Source organism: Acomys minous (genome assembly GCF_964271855.1).
Source record: "Acomys minous genome assembly, chromosome: 13".
NCBI lineage: Eukaryota > Metazoa > Chordata > Mammalia > Rodentia > Muridae > Acomys > Acomys minous.
The window spans coordinates 15,399,065-15,420,913 of record NC_140495.1 but is presented as its reverse complement, the minus strand read 5'-3'; the positions used below and the strand labels follow the sequence as shown (position 1 = coordinate 15,420,913).

The following is a 21,849-nucleotide window of genomic DNA, read 5'->3' as shown; positions in this document are numbered from 1 at the left end:
CTGTGAGTTCAAGGCCAGCCTGGTCTACATAGGGATTTCCAGGACAGCCAAGGCTACACAGAGAAACCACCCCCAAATCCAATCACAGGGCGTAGAGACAGCTCAGCAATAAAGCACTGGTTGCTCCTGTGGAAGACCCGGATAGCACATGTATAGGTGTTCTGTGGGCATGCTGGTCTGTACCAGTGTGCTGGGAGGCCAGAAGTGACACTGGATCTCCTGAGATTGTAAAGCAACAAATGAAGAAGCAACACAGCCACACACTCCCTGCCCTGGTGGGTCTCGAATCTGAAAACTGGAGCAGAAGCACTCTCATCCATGTTTAGGAACTGGAAGCAGAGGCACAAGTACCAAACCAGCCTGGCTATAGAAAACAAAAACAAAAACATACAAAAAACCCTACCAAAGACAGAGACAACAGATCTGACTGGCTCAGACAGACAGCTTTTATCACCCATTCTCTCAATAAAGACACAGGAAACCCATTTTTTAAGGTATTTGTTTTGTAAAGGAGCCAGACATGGCAGCTAGACTGAAAATCTTCCAAAATTCTGTACAAATGTATAATATACAAATATACACAAGGCTATTGCCAAGAAAAGACATAACAACAGCAGCGGTGGTTTTGGTGTTGATAACCACCCGAGCTTCTAAAGCCTCCAGGAGGGAGGGACAAACACAGGCTACAACATGTAAAACAATTACATTTACACTATGTACACTGAAGTATAAAAAGCCCATTGTCCCCTCTGTTCACAAATCCTCAGGTGGGAAGGAAGGCTGTTTGCCAGATGACCCACATTATGGAGCTCAATTAAGGTGGAAGGGAGAACCCCACAGAATGAAGTGGTTCACCCTAAAACTATTAATAGCACAAGGCATGCCCTTAGAGAGACAGGCAGTAAGAGCAGATTGAGGAGATGGCTTGCTCCCTGTGCTCATCATTGCTTCCCCAGCCTCACTCCATCTCAGTGAACCGGGCAAACATGGCTTTCCGAACAGCGTCTTTGTAGGAATCGGCACCTGACAACCCATACGCACTGCCTTTGGCTCCTAAGCCAGCTCCTTTTAGCCGGACTTGAGCCTGGGGAAACAAAAAAAATATTAGTAGCTGGAAAGCAAGGCATGGACTGTACCCACTTTTCATCCACCCTCACGACTGAGCTGAACCACTCATGAAAAGAAGACAGGGCTGACACTGGACCTGGAGGCAGTTTTAAGAACTGGGGCAATAAGAGTGGCTAAGAAAGAGGGACCCACCCACGCCCTAAATGCCTACTCAGTCAACATGCATGGCTGGTAAGGTCTCTAAAGCATTTGCTGAGGCCTGGGCAAGGCAATTGCAGGCACAAATTAGAACAGTATGGATGCCAATAAGACTCCCGAGTATTGGGGAAACATGCTTTCGTAAACTGTACTAAAAAAAGGAAAAGCTCTGAAAACAGCTGTGCTAGCAGGGCACTGCAGGGCCAGTCTCTGATACAATCCCTGCCTTGGCCAATGGGTCTGAGCCCAGGGCTGTCTCAGTTTGGGCTTGGACAGGTTGGTGATTTCTTCTAAATTTAAATTAACATGGGTGGGTGGGGGTGAGGAGGTTTAAGACAAGGTCTCACTGAGTTGATCAGCTAGGCCTTGGGATCCTCCTGTTTTAGCCTGCCAAATACAAGCTTATCATCTTAAATTTTCTTTAAAAAAAAAAAAAAATTGTGTGTGTGTGGCACATGTGTGGCATGGTACATACATGTCAGAGAACAACTTTGTAAAGATGGGTCTCTTCTTCCAATTCTATGTGGATTCTGGGGACCTAACTCAGGTTGCCGGGCTTCCATATTAAGTTACCTATTGAGCTATCTTGTTGGTCCCAGCATATAATTTAATGATTCTTTTTGTTTTGTTTTTGTTTTTCTCTGTGTTAACCTTGGCTATCCTGGACTCAGCTCTGTAGACCAGGCTGGCCTTGAACTATTTATTCATTTTTATTTTATATCTATGAATATTTTGTCTGTATGTGTATTTGTGTACCATGTGCATGCTGTGCTTATGCAGGCCAGAAGGGGGAGTCAAAACCCAAAACTGGAATTACAGACTACCAGCTGGACACTGAACCTGGGTCCTCTGCAACAGCAGGGACTGATAAGCTAGCCCTCCAAATTTTATTATTTAAGACAAAGGCACCAGGCCTGTGGTACATGCCTTTATTCCTAGCACACTAGGCAGAGGGAGGCAAATTTCTGTGAGTTTGATCCCAGCCTTGGTTATATAGTGAATTCCAGGAAAACCATGTCTACACAAAAACAAAAACAAAACTCCCTCTCAAAACAAAAGAAAACAATAGGGGATGAAGGGAGGGCTTTCAGGGAAGGTGTGCCTTGGCCTACACGTACCTCAATGGGAGCTGTGATGCCTTGACACTTCCTTCCTAAGCCTGAGCCTTCCCGCCAGCCCATGGCCTGTAGCATCTTGTTGCCAATGTTGCTGTGGTCAATGCCATCTTTGGTGGGCTGCTCGTAATTCCTGCCAGTGGCAAACACACAGTTACTTAAAACAGCCAGAGCCCCAGCTAATGAACTGGAAAATGGTGCACGTCACATACACAGTGCCAGCATCAAACTGCTTCTTGCGCTTGGGTTCTGGAGGCTCTGGAATTCCGTATTTCTCTCGTCTTTCTGCAGCTCGATCTCGGTATTTCATCTACATAAAAAACAACAAAAAACAAGGTAGTATTCTTATTTCAACCTACAATAGTCTTACACAAGCAGACATTAACCTGAAGTGCCTGAAGTGTCCTTTACTCTGGAGCTTGACTATATAGTGTGGTTTTTTTTTTTTTTTCTCAAGACAAGGTTTCTCTGTGTAGCCTTGGCTGTCCTAGACTTGCTTTATAGACCAGGCTGGCCTCAAAGTCACAGTGATCCGCCTGCCTCTGCCTCCCGAGTGCTGGGATTAAAGGCATGTGCCACGATGCCTGGCTCACTAGTGTGGTCTTAAGTACCAAATTCCTTTATTTCCTTTACCACTCTTAATCACACTGCTTGTTATTGTCCTAAAGATGAGGACCCTAAAATTCTCCACCTCCAGTTAGCAGGAGGACAGGTCTACTTTCTGGGACATCCAGCAGACCCTGGAAGGCAGGCACTATAATCAACGGGAAAGCAGAAACCTTGAGTACAGACACCTCAGATTTATCTTGGGGCAAGAAATTTCTAATTTTTTTTCTGGGTTTTCCCTGCCCCCAAAGACAGGGTTTCTCTGTGTAGCCCTGGCTGGAACCTACTCTTTAGACCAGGTGACCTCGAACTCAGATCTGCCTGCCTCTGCCTCCTGAGTGCTGGGATTATCGGCGTGCGCCACCACACCTTGGTCTAAATGATTTTTAATGTACAGGCCTCTGTGCATTTACACTTCTGTCTATCTGGTCCTATCTAATCAGCTACTAACACTCAGCCATGGTTATCATCTGCTGTCCACTCCTCCCTTCCACATCACTGGTCAATCATTACATGCTTTCCTGTGAAGCCTTCCTTATCACTCACAAAGGATTACATTACCAGGACAAACAAGAACACATTTTTTTTCTTTAATTAAAGCCAGTGTGGGGCTCACAAAACACAGGATAGTCTAGTCTACATGAGCTACTTGGCTGGGTTGCAAAGTGTTTTTGATAGAGCCCTCCTCTTTGCCTTAGGAACTAAACGCTACCCATAAAAGCAAAATAAAAAGATTGATGTAGTAGTGTATATCTATAGTGCTAGCTACTTGGAAGAATTGAGCCCAAGAGGTCAGGGTCAGCTTGTGAACACAGCAAGACTCTAAACAAACAAAGTACTAAAGGCAGATATGTCAGGATTTTCATCCTGGTATACAGTCTCCATTCATTCACCTCTCTCTCCCTCAGCTCCAAGGCTTCCAACTCCTGCTCGCTCAGCCTGGATCTTCGGTAGATGTCCATATTTTGCTATTACAAAAGAGTTTACAGACACACTTAGAATTCAGACCATTTTAATATGAAATGTCATAACATTAGTACTTTGTTTTGTATTCTAGCCAAATCTCAGTACACCATAGCATCCAAAGCAAATCCTGGGGCGTGAAGACATGATGCTTCTCTTTGATTCTACAACGCCAGGTACCTAGTGCAACAGCAGGTTATTTACTGAACCCTCACCAGGGTCACCACTCCCATCATTAAATTCTCTCCCTTCCCCCAATAAGCTTCTACAAGCAATGCTACCTTGTGTAAGTCGGAGAGCTGCTGGTGCCTGACCAGTGCATCTCTGTTTGGGAACTGACGTCGGCACAGCAGGCAGGCCATCTTCTTCCAGTCGGCTAGTTTCTCTTCCTCACTCTCAAGTCTCTCTACGAGCTCCTCCTCATTGTCACTATCACCACTGTAAGCAGCAACCAGACCTCTCTGGGGACAAAATGACAATGGGTCAACTAGGCAGTCCATAGATTAAAAAATGCCAAAATGTGAGAGACCTCCATTACTTGGTGGTGTCCTTTAGGAGTGAAGGACACCTCATCAACTGTATGGAACAGCCTTCTAGTACCAACCCTTTGGAGCACGAGAAATGGGTTCTAAAACGACTGTTTTCAAGCCACTGACCACGCATAAAAACCCCAAATGCAACATCAGATCAGCACAGCGGCCAGCTCGCCCAGTGTCTATCAAGGAAAGTAAGGTTTTGCTTTGTCCCAATTTTCTTTCCAGACCATTAGACATTCTATTTACAAATGCCTCAAAAACCAATTTACTCAGCTTAGAGATTCAGGCTTCATTCATCGGTCCATCTCACCTGATCTCAGGCCCAGAAAACAAAGCCCTCAATGTGGATTCTATATGCCAAAGCTGCTCCAAATACCCACTGACAGAGAAAACCATCCCATTTAGGAAGGAACTGCATTAGCCAAGATGTAGCAGAGATTTAAAGTGAGATATAAAGCACACACTTAGTTAAAACACAGATGGCACTTCCTTACTTTAAGGGGATTTTCTTCATCTCCATTTCGTACCAATTCTGGGATGAGTTGCTGCCTTTCAGCTAAGGCTCCCTGGGAAACAGAACAAGCCATAAGCCTCAAGTGTTACACAGACACCCGTCACGAAGTGTAGCTATTCCTGTTATCATTACCTTCTTCTCAAAGAGAGCAAAGCCAGCGTCTGCTGCAGCAGATTCTCTCCTTTCTTCTTCTCTCAATGAATTGACAGGTTGAAAGCTGTTTTTAAAATTTTCTTTCTGTTTATTTAAACTCTTAGCCCAGCGTTCCATGTCTTTGGCAATCTAGTATCAAACAATAAACACCATCAAAAAGCACTTACTTCTCTGTAACCCAACCTAATAAATAAGCCAACAAGAATGTTATGTGGTGGGCTGGAGAGATGGCTCAGAGGTTAAGGGCACTGACTGCTCTTCCAGAGGTCCTGAGCTCAATTCCCAGCAGCTATATGTGGCTCATGACCATCTATAATGAGATCTGGCGCCACCTCCTGGTGGGTAGGCATACATGCAGGCAGAACACTGCACATAATAAATAAATAAGTAAATCTTTTTTATTTATTTATTTTTTGGTTTTTCGAGACAAGGTTTCTCTGTGTAGCTTTGGCTGTCCTAGACTCACTTTGTAGACCAAGCTGGCCTCAAACTCACAGCGATCTGCCTGCCATGGCTCACAAGTGCTGGGATTAAAGGCGTACGCCATCACACCTGGCTAATAAATCTTAAAATAATAAAATAAAAAGAATCTTATGTGGTGAGGCATGGTTCCTGGAATCCATGGAAAAAGAGAATTGATACCTTTAAAATTGTCTCTGACCTCCACATACAAGCCATGGCCAGCAAGCATGCACATACAAGTACAGACACATAAAATGTTCAGTAGTTTGAAATGTGCGCCTTTCCCCCCCAAGACATATTTTAAATTATGTAAATGTGTGCTGGTCTGTGCACTGAATACAGTGCCTGCAGAGGCCAGGAGAGGGTGTCAAATTCCCTGGAACCAGAGTTACAGACGGGAAGGTGTCCGACCTGAGTGCTGGGAATCCAACTCTGGTTGTCTACAAGAGTAGTATGCACAGCTAAACCATCTCTGGCTTTTAAACTTAAAGTTCTGGGGATCCTACTCAAGCTTGTGTAGAAAGTACTTTACTGATAAAAGCTATCTCCCTAGTTTCCTGTTTTATTTATTATTTGAGACAAGGGTTCATGTAGCCTTAACTCAAAGTTAAGGCTTTGCAAAGTTGTCTTGTTCTTTCAGAAGATCAAACTAGCTCTTGAAATGCCAGACAAGCATTCTGCCTTGGGCTACATTTCTTTCTTTCTTTCTTTGGCTTTTCAAGACAGGGTTTCCTGTGTAGTCTTGGGTGTCCTCAACTCACTTTGTAGACAAAGTTGGCCTTGAACTCATAGCAATCCTCCTGCCTCTGCCCCCCGAGAGAGTTCTGAGATTAAAGGTGTGTTCCACCATGCCTGGCTCTTGGGCTACATTTCTTGCCCAAACCAGTTTTTTATTTTTATGGATTGCATACCAGGCAATTACTCTACCACTGAGCTGGTTTTTTTTTTTTTTTTTGGTTTTTCGAGACAGGGTTTCTCTGTGTAGCCTTGGCTGTCCTGGACTCACTTTTAGACCAGGCTGGCCTCAAACTCACAGCGATCTGCCTGCCTCTGCCTCCCGAGTGCTGGGATTAAAGGCGTGCGCCACCACACTCGGCTCACTGAGCTGTCTTACCAGTGGATTATTTAATTTGAGCCTGGGTTTTACTAAGGTGCCCATAATGATTTAAAAAAAAAAAAAGCCAGCCATGGCAGTATGCGCCTTTAATCCCATGACTCAAGAGGCAGAAGCAGGCGGATCACTGTGAGTTTGAGGCCAGCCTGGTCTAGTCCAGGACCGTCAAGGCTACACAGAGAAACCCTGTCTTTAAAAAAAAAGAAAAAAAAAAGGTATTGTACACTGGACTTAAACTTGCGAGCATCTTAGCATCTCAAATTGTTGGGATTATAGGCTTAAACCACCAGGATTGGTAGCCCAAGTTTTTAAGAATCCAAATAAAGCTGACCTAAGTATTATAAGGCAAAAGTGAAGAATTAAGTCAATTTAACTCCCTGACAAAAGAATTATTGGCTAGGTCATACCTGCTGAGCAGTTTTGCTCTTGGGTTTTTCTTTCTTCTCCTTGCCTTCTTTTGTGGAAGGCAGGCCCGTCTGCTGGTTAGAGCTAGACTCTGCAGCTGGCACGTAGGTTTCCTTCTCTCCATCCCAGTACAGGTACTGCTGTGTTAGGGAGTTGTAGTAGTACTACAAGAAAACAAGAGTATACGATGGGTATACAGATTTGCTGATGGGGGTTTGGTGGGGCTGGGGATTGACTCTAATGCCGTATATATGCTAGGTGACTGCTCTACCTCAAGTTCTGTTATCGTAGACTTATACTATATAAATAGGAATGTATGCCTGTAATCCTAGCGTGCAGGAGGCTTAAGAGGATTGCAAATACAAGGTCAGTTCAGGCTACATAGCTGAGAACCTATCTGAAAACAAAACAAAAACCTAAATAAGTCTGGTATAGGCGCCTGTTTGTAATCCTTGCATTTGGGAGGTGGAAGCAGGAAGAGCAGGATTCAATTCTCATCTAGAAAGGAAATTCTAAACCAGATCATTTTCTTTTTCTTTTTTCTTTCTTTCTTCTTCTTCTTCTTTTTTTTTTTTTCGAGACAGGGTTTCTCTGTGTGCAGCCTTGGCTGTCCTGGACTCGCTTTGTAGACTATGTTGGCCTTGAACTCAGAGACCTGCCTGCCTCTGCCTCCCGAGTGCTGGGGCTAAAGGTGTGCGTCACCACACCCAGCACCAGGTCATTTTCAATACAACAAACAAAAAACAGGACTAAATATACCGAGGACACGTGATGTATATTTCCCGCTCAGAAAGGACCCAGAGAACACTTCCCCAAGCATACCAAAGTATGCACATTTTAGAAAAAGTAGAATATGATTTCTTCCCAAGAATCTAGTAGAGTTTTATTTTATTTAAAACAAAACAAGCACTTGGGAGGCAGAAGTAGGCAGTTCTCTGTGAGTTCGAGGCCAGCCTGGTCTACAAAGCCAGGTCCAGGACAAGCAGGGCCACACAAAGAAACCTTGTCTGGAAAAACCAAAAACCAAGCCAAAACAGGACCTGGTTGGAAACAGCAACTGTTTTCCCAGGGATTCTGGGTTTGGTTCACAGGAACAATGAACAGGGCAGCTCACAGCCTCTTCCAGCAGCAAACACTAGGCACGTAAGCGGTACACACGGGAGCACCATAACAAAATAACAATTTAAAGTCAAACAGGGCCTCACGCAGCTGGGCTTGCTCACACTTGAACTCCTCATCCTCCAGCTTCCACCTCAAACACCTAGGATGACAGGCACGTGCCACACATGGTTTGTGTAGTTGTTTCTGAGGCAGGGTCTCACTACGTAGCCCTGGCTGTCCTGGACTCACTGTGCAGACCAGGCTGGCCTTGAACTCACAGCGATCCACCAGCCTCTGCCTAAGGTGTCTGTCCTTTTCCTAAGATTATGTCTAGTACAGATGTGGCTGGTGTGTCTACATGCTCAAACCAAGCACAGAGGTCAGACACAATCTGTAGGCACTAGCTCTCTTCTGCCATATGGGTTCTGGGTCTCAGGTTTGGCAGTGGGCCTTTCCCTGCTCTACCTGCTGGCTCCTCTATGGTGTGCCGTACAGAAAAAGGCACTGCGGGAGTGCTAACATCTATGGCTGCCGCGGAAATGGTCAGACTGAACAAATGAGGGAAGGGAAAGAACTAAGAAGCGGGGCACACAGGCAGGGAGCGCGCTGTTTCTTCACACTTCCCTCCCAGAAACCACAGGCACTCAAATCAACTTCCTGCTAAATGTACTTGTTTTGCTTTGCTATATATACAGTTCCTAGTCATAAATAGATACTTATTTATGGAGTGTTAAAGTTGCTTTCCCTCCTTAAAAGTTATAGACAGTACAAAAATAAAACATTCCTTGGATTTGTTATGCCTTGTTCTCAAGAATACACAGACAGGTGCTGGAGAGATGGCTCAGAGGTTTAAGAGCACTGGGTGCCCTTTTGGGGGTCCTGACCTTAATTCCCAGCAACTACATGGGGGCTCACAACCATCTATATAATGTGATCTACTGCACTCTTCTGGTGTGCATGCAGGCAGAGTACTGTATACATAATAACAACAACTACATAAATCTTAAAAAAAAAAAAGAATACATAGACATGCTACATAAAGAAACTGAACACAAAAGACCACACAGTGTCTGAGTCCAAGTATATAAAACATCTAGAACAGGCAAATTCAGAGACAAAAATGTCTTCTTCTTTTTTTTGGGGGGGGGGAGGGGAAGGGGTAGAAGAAGGGGAGTGACTTGAGATGATAAAAATGTTCTGTAAATTAGAGGTGGCAGCTGCACAACAAGGTGACCATACTGTAAAGCACCACATTATATACTCTTGAGTAAAATAGTGAATTTCAGCTGGGCGGTGGTGGCGCGCGTCTTTAATCCCAGCACTCAGGAGGCAGAGGCAGGTGGATCATGTCAGTTCAAGGCCAGCCTGGACTACAAAGTGAGTCCAGGACAGCCAAGGCTACACAGAGAAACCCTGTCTCAAAAAAGTTAAAAAAAAAAAAAGTGAATTTTATTTCACATGGGAGGAAAAAACAAAACAAAACAAAACACCCACACCTAAAACTTAAAGCTTCTAGCTAGGTTTTTAAAAAATTGTTTTTAATCATGTGTAGGGTCTGCATATGGGTATGTGAAGGCGAATGCAAGTGTCCCTGGAGTCTGACAAATGCTCTGGACACTGGATAGAGAGACAGTTATAAGCAGCCATGTGTGCTGTGCACCAAAACCAGGGTCCTCTGAAAGAATAACAGGTGCTGAGCTTCAGCCCCCTGTAATTTCTTACTTCTTATTTAAAGATAACATCTTACATAGATCTTGAACTTCTGATCCTCCTGCCACCACCTTCTGAATGCTGGGTTTACAGGTGTGTGCCACCATGCTTAGCACAAAATATTTTTTCTAGTTTTTGAGCCAAGGTCTGACTTTGTAGCCTCTGGCTGGCCTGGTATTTGCTATGTAGATTAGAGTCAAACTCACAAAGATCAGTCTTTTTCTGTCTCGCCACGTACTGACTGGGATTAAAGATGTGTACCATCAATGCTGGGCCCTGAGCTGAAGAGATGGCTCAGCAGTTAAGAACACTGTCTGCTCTTCCAGAGGTCCTGAGTTCAATTCCCAGCAACCACATGGTGGCTCGCAATCATCTATGAGATCTGGTGCCATCCTCTGGTATGTAGGTGTACATGCAAGCAGAACACTGTATATGTAATAAATAGATCTTTTAAAAAAATTGATTCCATCCATTTATCCATCCTTTTGCTTTTTGGAGACAGGGTTTCTCTGTGTAGCTATGGCTGTCCTGGAACTTGTTCTGTAGACCAGGCTGGCCTCAAACTCAGTGATCTCCTGCCTCTACCTCCCTAGTGCTGGGTTTAAGAGTTTGGTGCCATCACCACTGTGCTGGCACAAAAATCTTCCCCCCCCTTTCTTTTGTTTCCTGTATGCTTGTCTCCTCCACAGGACTCTGAGTCTGAGAAGTTGTAAGAATATGCAGGTCCAGCTTCTCCAATGTTATGGAAAGGGACCCTTTCCATCAGGAGCCCTTAGCACAAAAATCTTAAATTTGACAAAATTATCTCAAAATGGAGTCATAACAGTGGATGCTTAAGGGCAACAAGCAGGACTTGGCAGATGTGTTTGGAAAGTTATTAGTGGTATATATACGCGTATGTATCCATGTAAACCTTAACTAAGGAGTGGCACACTAGGGCTGGAGAGATGACTCAGTGGCCAAGAGCACTGACCACTCTTTCACAGGCCCAGGTTCAATTCTTAGCACCCATGGTAGTTAACAACCATGTACACCTCCAGTTCTAGGGAATCCATTGTCCTATTATAGCCTCTGTGGAACACTGCACACACATGGCCAACACATATACATGGAGGAACAATACACATTATAAACAAGGTGGGGGAGCTGGAGAGATGGATCAGTGGTAAGGGCACTGACTGCTCTTCCAGAGGATCCAGGTTCAAGGCCCAGCACTCACGGCAGCTCACAACTAACTGTCTGTAATTCTGAGATGACACTCTCACATAGACATACATAGTAGCAAAACACAACGCACATAAAGCTAAATAAAGTTTAAAAAAAATTAAAAGAGCTGCACATTCCCAACTCATATACTTTATGTATATATAATACACCTCTAAAGATTTTTTTAAAAGTTATGTGTAAGAGTGTTTTGCTTGTATGTACACAAGTGCTCCATGTTAGTGCCTGGTGCCCATGAAGGCCACAAGAGGGCATCAGTTACCCTAGAACTGGGAAGATGGGCAATATGAGTTTCCATGTTGGTGCTAGGATTTAAATGCAGGCCTTGTGCAGGAGTAACTTCACCACTGAGCCCTTTCTCTAGCCCACCTGAAAACATTTTTTATTTTATCAGTGCTGTGTGCGCTGTGTATGTGTGGGTGTGATATGTGAATGGATGCATGTGTATGCCAGACAGAGGACAACTGGGGGGTGGTCTTCTCCTTCCACTCTATTCTATGGATCAAATTCAGGTTGTCAGGCCTGCAGGGCAAGCACTTTAACCTTAAATTGTGAAGTTAATGCTATTCACTGGGCCAGACGCAGTGGCACACACATGTAATCCCAGCACTCAGGAGGCACAGGCAGGTGGATCAATGTGAATTTGAGGTCAACCTGGTCCACAAAGCAAGTTCAGGACAGCCAAGGCTACACAGAGAAACTGTCTCCAAAAAACAAAACAAAACAAAAAACCCCCAACCAACCAACCACAAACCACCAAATTTATGCAATGGTGGCCATGAAGAAATTAATTAATTTAATTAATCTGGGCCACATACTCCTTTTAGGAAATATTTCAACTCCTGCCCCATAAAAGACCTAGGTAAGACCTAATTTTTTCTAGTGGTATTAAAGGGAATAGCACTTACTTGTGAATTAGGGTCATAGTATAGCCCTGTTGTAGGATCATAATAATATCCTGAAGATTCATCATATTGATAAGTAGAAGTGTCAGGTACTGCTGCAAAAACAAACCCCAGCCAGTCATTCTACGTAAGAAACTTGATGTCAATCCCTAAGCCAGTGAGCTACAGCAGGCCTCAATGTTCTTTCTTCTCATTCCCAAATGTCCCTCTGACACCCGTTTCAAAGGGAGAGGAATGAAATTAACAACAAAGGCAACAATTAGGACCTTCCAACTGTCAACAGTCCCATGAGGTTTGGCTTACCATATTTGGTACCAGGAACTACACCAGTAGGGGAAGCAGCTGGGGCCTGTGTACTTGTGCTAGTGCTAGGCTGTGCTTCCTCAGTCTGGAAAGAACATTAGCTTCAATATAATTTCAACTGTAAAGCCTTTTAAGAGAACTAAGTCACTGCAATCATCTAGGAGGAAGGACTCCCCTGACAGACACTGCAGCAAGGACCTAGGGCAAGTCTATAGCAAAGAGACATGCTGAAGCATTCACGAAGTATAGCTACGTTCTGTTTGGTACTTTATATTTAAAATACATGCACACACACATAGTAATTCTCAAAAAACTAAATAAAGAAATTAGGTGAAATGTATGTCATTAGTCAATCCTGGTTCATAAACAAGGAAAGAATAATATTCAGAGAGCAACAAAGCTATCAATTCTGTATTTAAGAGCAGGAGATTACCGGAGAGCCAGGTGGATTGGAGGTCTGATTATAGAGCTGGGGACTCTGAGATACTACAGCTGCTGAGGTGGTAGTCACTGTTGTGCCTGATGATAAATAAAAGGGTTAGGCAGAGTTAAAGCACTGAACTCCAGGACAAGTGTTCACTTTGTAATCTTTCTTCTCTCTTTTTTTTGGAGACAGGGTTTTTTTGTTTTTGTTTTTGTTTTGTTTTTCTTTTGGTTTTTTGAGACAGGGTTTCTCTGTTATCTTGGCTGTCCTGGGCTCACTTTGTAGACCAGGCTGGCTTCAAACTCATAGCGATCCACCTGTTTCTGCCTCCCAGGTGCTGGGATTAAAGGTGTGCGTCACCGCTGCAGCGTCCAGCTTGTTTTTTGTTTTTTTTTTAAAATGTAGTTTAATAGTGACCTCAAACTCATGAATCCTCTGCCTGGGATTACAGGGATGTACACCTTCCTGTCAATTTGTGCATGTATTTTGTTTATTTTTGTTTTTTTGAGATGGTCTTGCTTTGTTGAGCAGGATGCCTTCAACATTGTGGCAATCTTCCTGCCTCGAACTCTCTAGTGCACATGCCCGTGTCTGGTTCTGTTCCTAAACTAATTAGGTCAGTTCCTAACCTAATTCCCATCAAGGACTCTGGAATCAATGACAGTTGTTTAAAATCCTACTAGAGTAAGATACACATCTGGGCAGTGGTGGCACATGCATTTAATCCTAGCACTCAGGAAGCAAAGACAAACCATCTCAGCCTGGTCTACAGATTGAGTTCCAACACAGCCAGGACTACACAGAGAAACCTTGTCTCAAAAAATAAAAACAACAACAACAACAACAGCAAAAAAAACTCAATCCTCCCCCCAAAAAATAAACAATACAAACTTTTTTTTTAAGCCTCTAAAGCCCCCACCCTAACCCACAAGTTTCACTATATAGGTCTTGCACTTGCTAGATAGACCAGCTAGCCTCAAATTCACAGAGATCCTCCAGCCTGACTCTAGAATTCCCGGGCCACCACACCCAGCTACCCAACTACTACATCTAACTGCCAAAGTCCTTTTTCTTTTTGGAGACAAATTCTTTGTGTAGTTCTGGAACTATCTAGGTAAAGCTTGCTTCTAACTAAGAGACCATCTGGCTTCTGTCTCCACAGTGCTGGGATTAAAGTTCTCTCTCTCTCTTCTTTTAAAAAAATAATTATTACGTATAGTGTTCTGCCTGCATATATGCCTTCACTCCAGATGAGGGCGCCAGATCTCATTATAGATGGTTGTGAGCCACCATGTGGGTGCTGGGAATTGAATTCCGGACCTTTGGAAGAGCAGCCAGTGCTCCTAACCTCTGAGCCATCTCTCCAGCCCACCAAAATTCTCTTACTGTGGCTCTTCCGGTGGGTGTCTGTCACCATAGGGCCACATACTCTCTGCTTAGCTCAACTTCCATGGTCATTCAAGAGTCAACATGGAGTGGGCAACACAGCTAAATTTCAGGAATAGTTAATCATTGCATGGTTTCTAAATTAATTGAAGGGCTAGGTGTAGTGGTGCACGCCTTTAATCCCAGCACTTGGGTGGCAGAGGCAGGTGGATTGCTGAGTTCGAGGCCAGCCTGGTCTACAAAGTGAGTCCAGGACAACCAAGGCTACACAGAGAAACCCTGTCATGAAAAACCAGGGGGCGGGGGGAAGTTATATTGAGTCTTAGTGTACACAATAACTTTTACTAGACTTTTTGGCAAATGATTACAGTCCTCAATGTGCCCTCTCAGTTCTTGTAAGGCTATGGACTTGTAGCTTTGGGTCTAGTTAGTATTTCCTCAACCAGTATTACTTAAACAGAAGCAAACAAGATGAAGCTTATTACCTGACGTAGTTGATACATCAGACTCCAGTCCTCCAGCTTGTTGTTGATAAAACTGCTGGTAATCCTGTGAGTACTAAGGCAGAGTACACCATTAAAGCTGCTATTTTAGACAGTCTGTAACATCACAAGTTGAGTGCTAGCCAAATTCACCTACTTGAGTGTACTGTCCATAGCCATCCTGGCCTGGCTGCATGTAACTGTAGTCAACATTGCCTCCTTCTCCACTTTGAGACTATAAAACACAAGAAGAAAAAGAACCAAAGATAAATTTAGTAAACAAAAAGTAAAGATATCACAAAGCAATCCCAAAAACCATTATAGCAAGCTTCTATTCTGAGCACAAGAGGAAAAGTCATCAAGGAAAAAGACCCTTTCTTCCTCTTACCTGAGTGGATGACCACTGAGCAGCAGCAATGGCTGTACTAGCTACAGAGAAGGCGCTGACTCGGTTACCATCTGGAAGGACCAAATCTCTGAAATTAAAGATGTAACCATGTAGTTATCTCTTGTCTGTCCAAAGCTCCGCTGTGCCAGGGAGCAGGAGTTCATTCCAGCCTCTGGGGTTTAGGGGAGGGAGTGTATGTCTCAAATGTGAACATGTGTGTGAGGGCGTGCTCGGCATGTGGAGACTAGCGGTTGACAGTTGGTGTCCTCTTCTCATTCTACCTTGTTTTTTGAGGCAGGGTCTGTAAGGATCTCCTTGTCTCCACCTCAGTACTAAGGTTACAGGTACAGCAAGCACTGTACCTACTAAACCATCTTGAGGCTCTAAACAAAGGATCTCACAGCATTAGACACTAATGTGACACATTAACATGCTGTCCTGCAAGCTAAGGATTATTTCTGGACAGGTTTGCATTACACTGCTGACACTACTTCTGGCAACTGTTATGAACTGGTGATAGAGGACTGGCGGGATAAACTCGAAGGGAAGACCATCAATCCTCTCCCGCTTGGTCTACAACGAGGGAAATTGTGTTGACAGTATGGAGCTGAGGTACAACTGGTAAACATCTCTGTATAGGTAAATATGAAGACATTAACAGTATGAAATAAGGACAACACCATCACTCACTTTCTGGCACTTTTTGCAAAATCAACTCCAATAGTTTTCCCATCAATTTTCAATGGAGGATGGAGACTCTGTAATATCTGAAGCAGCTGAGAGGCATCCTGGAGGAGAAAGCGAAGAAAATAATTTAGAATATAGTCCTACCACCTACTCCTTCTAAGAAATAAAGCTTTCCATTTAAAAAGAGCAGAGAGGAAGAGGAGGAGGAGGAGGAGGAGAAGGAGGAGGAGGAGGAGGAGGAAGTAGTAGTAGTAGTGGTACTAATAGTAGTAGCTTAGTAACTTCTTGGCATGCTTGGGGACATTAAAACCTGAGAAAAGAAATACCTTTAGTATATGAAGTTATCCAGAATTGTTAAAGGAATGAACGCTAAGTTAATCTAAGGGTACAAATTTCTGCTCTGGCAGGTATTAGCATTACTAAATATCAAAGAAATTAGTCCTTAATTTAACACAGCAAAACACTGGGCTCCAGGAGCCTCACATAACAGCATCTACATTAGCTGAGCCACATAGCCTCTTAACAGCTGTTTTCTGTTTAAGGCAGGGTTTCACAATATAGGTCTGGCTATTCATTATAGCCTAGAACTCAATATATAGACCAAGCAGGCCTCAAACATAATTTACCTGCTTCTGCCTCCAGAGTGCTGGGATTAAAAGCATATGCTAAAATACCAGGCTGCTACTTGACTTTTAGGGCTGGAGAGATGTCTCAGCTGCTCAAAGAACTGGCTGCTTTTCCAGAAATTCTAGTTGTATTTCTGGCATCCACATGGCAGCTCACAAGTATCCAGAGATGCCCAGGAAATAAATATCTTTTTTTGCCAGCTCTCATATAGTGAAAGTTGCCTACTTTGCTCAAGTTCTTTGACACTGCCTACCTCACTATTTTCAAGGAAGCTACTATGGCCTAAGAAGCAAATACAGGTAGAAAGAGACAGCTTCTGTATGGGATTTTTCATTTGGGAAACAAAAATCATAACTAAAATGGAAAGAGTAACATCAGATTTGGATGTTCATAATACTTGATTAAAGAGCACAACAAACTCTTTATATTGACGGTTTTCATGAATGATAATGATAAGCAAATCTTGTTTTATTCTTTCTTTCTTTCTTTTTTTCTCCAGATAAGGTCTGTGTATAACCCTGACTGTCCCAGAACTCACTGTAGACCAAGCTGGCATCAAAATCAGAGATCCACTTGCCTCTTCCTCCTGAGTGCTGGGATTAATCAAAGATGTGCACCTGGCTCTCTTCTCTACCTTATTCTAGTAGGGTTCTTTCTGTATTTTGATGGTAGATCTTAAGCCCAGGGCCTTGCACACACTTTGCCACTAAACAACTTAGCATTAAATGAAGATTGAAGAAAAAGATTTATTTTCATTTAATATATTTTTTTGTTTGTTTTTTTGAGACAGGGTTTCTCTGGGTAGCCTTGGCTGTCCTAGACTTGTTGTAGACCAGGCTGGCCTCAAGCTCAGGAGCAATCTGCCTGTCTCTGCCTCCTGAGTGCTGGGATTAAAGGGGTGTGCCACCACTCCCGGATTTTCATTTCCTAGGTATGTGGGTATGTGTGTGCACATGGGTGCCTGCAGAGACTAGAAGAGGGATGGTATCAGCTTCTCTGGAGATGGAGTTAAAGGTGGTTGGGAAGAGCAACAAACACTGAATGACCAGGCCATCATTCCAGCCTCCAGATTTTTACTTTTTGTTTGTTTTTTTGAGACAGGGTTTCTCTGTGTAGCCCTGGCTGTCTAAGACTCACTTTGTAGACCAGGCTGGCCTTGAAATCATGGAGATCCACCTGCCTTTGCCTCTAAAGTGCTGGGATTAAAGGCATATGCTACCATGCCCAGCTCAGTTTCCTTTTTAAAAAGGAAAGATTTAGTTTCAGGCTATACTTTTTGCCAGGGGTACTGACTTCTTAACAGCATACTCAATAGGATATTAAGGTGAAAAAAAAGGGAAGAAAAAAAACAAAACAAAACAGACCTAAAGATCCAATAGAGAACCTTACCATTGCAGAAGATAGCTGCACAAATGCAAAGCCTCTGTTCTGCTGTGTCTGTTTGTCTTTTATGAGGCGAATGTTATTAACAGCTAAAGAAGCATAGGGAGACAGTGCTGTCATAATGGAATCCACCACAGTGTGCGGAGCTATGTTCCGAAGAATAATTGCTGTTGATAAACAAGAAAAACAACAAGCTTTCTTGCCATCCTTTTTTTTTTTTTTTTTTTTTTTTTGAGCTAGGGACTTTCTGTGTAGTCTTGGCTGTCCTGGTACTCGCTCTGTATATCAGGCTAGCCTCAAACTCACAGAGATCAGCCTGCCCACCCACCTCCGCACCCGCAGGATAAGAGGTGTGCGACACCACCTCCCGGCACCATGTTTTTCTTTCTTTCTTTTTTTTTTTTTTTTTTTTTTTTTTGGTTTTTTGAGATAGGGTTTCTCTGTGTAGCCTTGGCTTTCCTGGACTCACTTTGCAGACCAGGCTGGCCTCGAACTCACAGCGATCCGCCTACCTCTGCCTCCCGAGTGCTGGGATTAAAGGTGTGCGCCACCACGCCCAGCCCAGCACCATGTTTTTCAAAGGCAGGTTTATAGGCAAAAATACGCGTTTTTGTAGGTTTTGGTTATTTTTCACCCTGATAGGGTAAGAAAATTCAGAAGATCAATCTTCTACAGGGAAAACTAAAGCTGTGGATGCTCATTTGAAAATGTGAGGGAACTGAGCTTGCTCAGAGGTCAACTTTGAACATAAAAACCAAAGGATTACATTTGAACTTACTGTCACAGTAGTAATCCACAGACTGAACAGACTCTGTGGTTCCAGGGGGCACTTCCTGTTCAGAGTCTAGGAGTAAAGGAGATCCAAATAAAGACAGACAGACAAACAAAAAAGCCCCATTTCTTTCTATTGCAGTGTATGCGTCAAATCAAGGTCCCCTTGGCATACTTGGCACAGTATATGTACGTGTACGTGTGTGTACGTACGTGTGTGTGTGTGTGTGTACATACACACACACACACACACACACACACACACACACACACACACACACACACACACACACACACACACCCCTTCACCTCCCCAAAGCAATTTGTTTTTGTTTTCAATAGTCCTTCATGATCTTACCACATAGCTCAGACAGGTTTCTGTTTTTCGTTTTTTTTTTTGTTGTTGTTTTGTTTTTTCCTATGCAGGGCTTCTCTATGTAGCTTTGGCTGTCCTGGACTCATTTTTGTAGATCAGGCTGGCCTAGAAGTCAGTGATCTGCCTCTCTTTGCCTCCCTAGTGCTGGAATTAAAGGCACATGCCACCACACCTGGCACCATACAGGTCTTGAACTCTTGGCAATCCTATCTCAGCTTTGTTTGTAAGTGTGAGGATTATAGACATGAGCCACCATTTCTAGCTCCCATATAATTTTAACAAAGAAATAAATAATAACTTCAGAAGTACTTATGTACGAGATAGTTTCAAGTTGCCAAGGTTGGCACCCAACCTGAGGATGACCTAGAACTCCAGATCATCCTGCCTTCACCTGAGAGCCAACTTTTTATTTTAAGCACATCTAACAGCCATTTTTTTGCTTGGGAAGGGGAATTTTTTCTTTGTGTGGTATATGCATGTGCTCATTCACATGTCCACATCTGGGTCTCTACTGACTCTTCCATTCATTCATACATTCATCCATACAGGGCTTTTCTCTGTGTAGCCTTGGCTGTCCTGGACTCCCTTTGTAGATCAAGTTGGCCTCAAATTCACAGAGATCTGCCAGCTTCTGCTCTCTTGAGTGCTGGGATTATAGGCTGCGCCAGCTTGCCCAGCTTCTTACCTTGTTTTTTGACAAAGATTTTTAGTTCATTTGTGGTGACCCATTTGTAAGCTGGTCAGAGTACTAGGGACTGCTCTGCAATGCCTCTCTAGCACTACAATTATAAGCATGTCACCATGCCCCATCTAATTTTATTTTAATTGTGTGGGTGTTGAGGATTTGAACTTAAGTCCTCATGCTTGCACAGAAAAAAACTTTTCCTTTTAAAAAATATGGCAGGTGAGCATTTAAATGCTTTAATGACTTTATTCTGAAGTACATTTCACAAATATCACTACTTTTTTGCCACTAAAACAGGGCAAAAAAAAAAAGAATCGTATAGAAATAAAATTCTTAATTCAAGGAATGTGGATGTGTGGGGCTCAGTGACAGCACTTGCCTAGCATGTGTGTGCAATGAGGAGAGCAGCCAGGAGTGGTGGTTCACGCCTTTAATCCCAGCACTCAGAGAGGCAGAAGAACTCATCACTGTGAGTTTGAGGCCTGTCTGGTCTACAAAGTGAGTCTGGGACAGCCAAAACCACATAGAGAAACCCTGTCTCAAAAAGCAACCCCCCACCCCAAAGAAAGAAAATTTGGTTGGGTATGATGGTACACATCTTTAATCCCAGAACTCCGGAGATAGAGGCAGGCAGATCTTTTTGAATTTAAGGCCAGCCCGGTCTACAAAGTAAGTCCAGGACAGCCAAGGCTAGACAAAGAATTGTGGCTGTACTTTAACCTCATAACCTCAACAGCTAATGTGGAATGCAAACAATGGTCCAGTGTAGGACAGCACCACTATGTGTTAAAAGCAGATGTAGTATGCAAATCCGGTGAACAGCCTTAACTTTGAAAAAGAATTTTCTGTTCTCAAGTCATCATCAGCATCTACTTAGCCCAAGGTAAAAAAGATGTAGGTTATTATGTATGTAAATTCCTAGTCTAAATATCCTAAAAATTTATACTTTTCCTTAGGTTCATAGGCAGTGTCAGTTTTAATTGCATTTTCCAAACAGCTGAATCCACGCTTACCAAATTTGTCTGCTCCACATCGGAAGCATTTTAGTCTTTTCCTGAAATTGTTAAGGCAGCACTGGAAAAAAAAAAGTTTTATCTGTAATTATTTCTTACATTAGGCCAGGCTTTCTAGTCATCATGTGGGTTAGAGCAGTGAGGCCACAGGTAACTCAAACAACTAACTATAAAAGCAAAAACTGCTATTATGTATCCTAAATGGAAGGATATAAGACAAAAGTTTTAGCATGTTACACTCTGTGAATTCTCCCAAGAGAAGCATTGTATTTTGAAGAAGGTTTCCATTTTCACCAGGATGAGTTTTCTTGCAGCAGCCATTGACAAGTTTTACCTTATATTAAAAAAGCATTACATGGACCGTCATATATGCCAATACAATGTAAGCTGAACACGACCTTCCCCCATAGCAGGCTTATGTACAGTGAGTAAGTAACCTCAGTACTCTCAAAATAGTAAGACTTACAATAATCAAGTTCAAAACTCAGCACTGGTGACAGGACCAATACTACTGTACACCAAAGTTCTCAAGGATTTCTGTTAATACTACTACTAAGAGGATGTGTCAAATGCTGAGACCTTCAGAATTCTATAAACGACAAAGGGAAATACACCTAAAAACCTTAATTTAAACTCTGGACAAAAATCCCAAATCTCCACAAACAAAAACTCTACAGGATTCCAGGGATCTTGCTCTCTAATGCCAGCATAGGAAGACCAAAGAAAACACAAGAAATACACACAAAAAAATGGATTTCTGATACAAGCTAGTGATTGTACTCATCTTCTTGGTAGGATATCAGACAAATGGACAAAGAGAAAAACGTGGTATATTATACTTGGGGAGAACACATGCTTACCTTATTACAAAGCCAGTCTTCAAACTTAGGTCTGGGGTTGCTGTAATGCATTGCAATGTGCTTTCCTTGAATCACCAATTTTTTCTGTAAAAAAAAAGAAGTAATTAGTTATTCCCATTGTGAGAAGTGTGTGTCCATTTTCCCAGGGCAGAGCACACTTCGGAAAAATCAGTGCTCTGGAATTAAATGGACAACATACGGGGAAGACCAACCACCGCCACCTATACTCTGCCCATCCAATCCTTCAGATAGGCAGTAAGAGAATGGGATGCGGAGTAAAGGTAAACGGAGTCAGGGAGTGCTGAGAAAGCTGCCAAACACTAAACGCTGACATGCACCAGGCTGTGTCTCCCGCAGAGACAGAAGTCCTAACATTTAGCATTGACGGGC

General features: G+C 43.1%; 1 protein-coding gene across 4 annotated transcripts in view; it reads right to left on the bottom strand.

The window, feature by feature from the left end:
• Positions 1 to 619: 619 nt before the first annotated feature.
• RBM5 (RNA binding motif protein 5) overlaps positions 620 to 21,849 on the bottom strand; it is a 35,390-nt gene continuing 14,160 nt past the window's right edge. For all 4 annotated transcript variants that reach the window (XM_084752632.1, XM_084752635.1, XM_084752634.1 and 1 more), the window contains 19 exons: positions 21,460 to 21,543; positions 20,600 to 20,660; positions 18,533 to 18,598; positions 17,761 to 17,921; positions 15,748 to 15,845; positions 15,058 to 15,145; positions 14,827 to 14,904; positions 14,673 to 14,745; positions 12,811 to 12,896; positions 12,378 to 12,462; positions 12,078 to 12,169; positions 7,137 to 7,298; positions 5,133 to 5,282; positions 4,981 to 5,052; positions 4,232 to 4,411; positions 3,881 to 3,955; positions 2,594 to 2,691; positions 2,385 to 2,514; positions 620 to 1,084 (listed from right to left, as the gene is read on the bottom strand). In XM_084752632.1, coding sequence (XP_084608758.1) covers positions 959 to 1,084; positions 2,385 to 2,514; positions 2,594 to 2,691; positions 3,881 to 3,955; positions 4,232 to 4,411; positions 4,981 to 5,052; positions 5,133 to 5,282; positions 7,137 to 7,298; positions 12,078 to 12,169; positions 12,378 to 12,462; positions 12,811 to 12,896; positions 14,673 to 14,745; positions 14,827 to 14,904; positions 15,058 to 15,145; positions 15,748 to 15,845; positions 17,761 to 17,921; positions 18,533 to 18,598; positions 20,600 to 20,660; positions 21,460 to 21,543 — 1,965 coding nt within the window. In that variant the 3' untranslated portion in view covers positions 620 to 958. The remainder of the gene's footprint in view (positions 1,085 to 2,384; positions 2,515 to 2,593; positions 2,692 to 3,880; positions 3,956 to 4,231; positions 4,412 to 4,980; positions 5,053 to 5,132; positions 5,283 to 7,136; positions 7,299 to 12,077; positions 12,170 to 12,377; positions 12,463 to 12,810; positions 12,897 to 14,672; positions 14,746 to 14,826; positions 14,905 to 15,057; positions 15,146 to 15,747; positions 15,846 to 17,760; positions 17,922 to 18,532; positions 18,599 to 20,599; positions 20,661 to 21,459; positions 21,544 to 21,849) is intronic.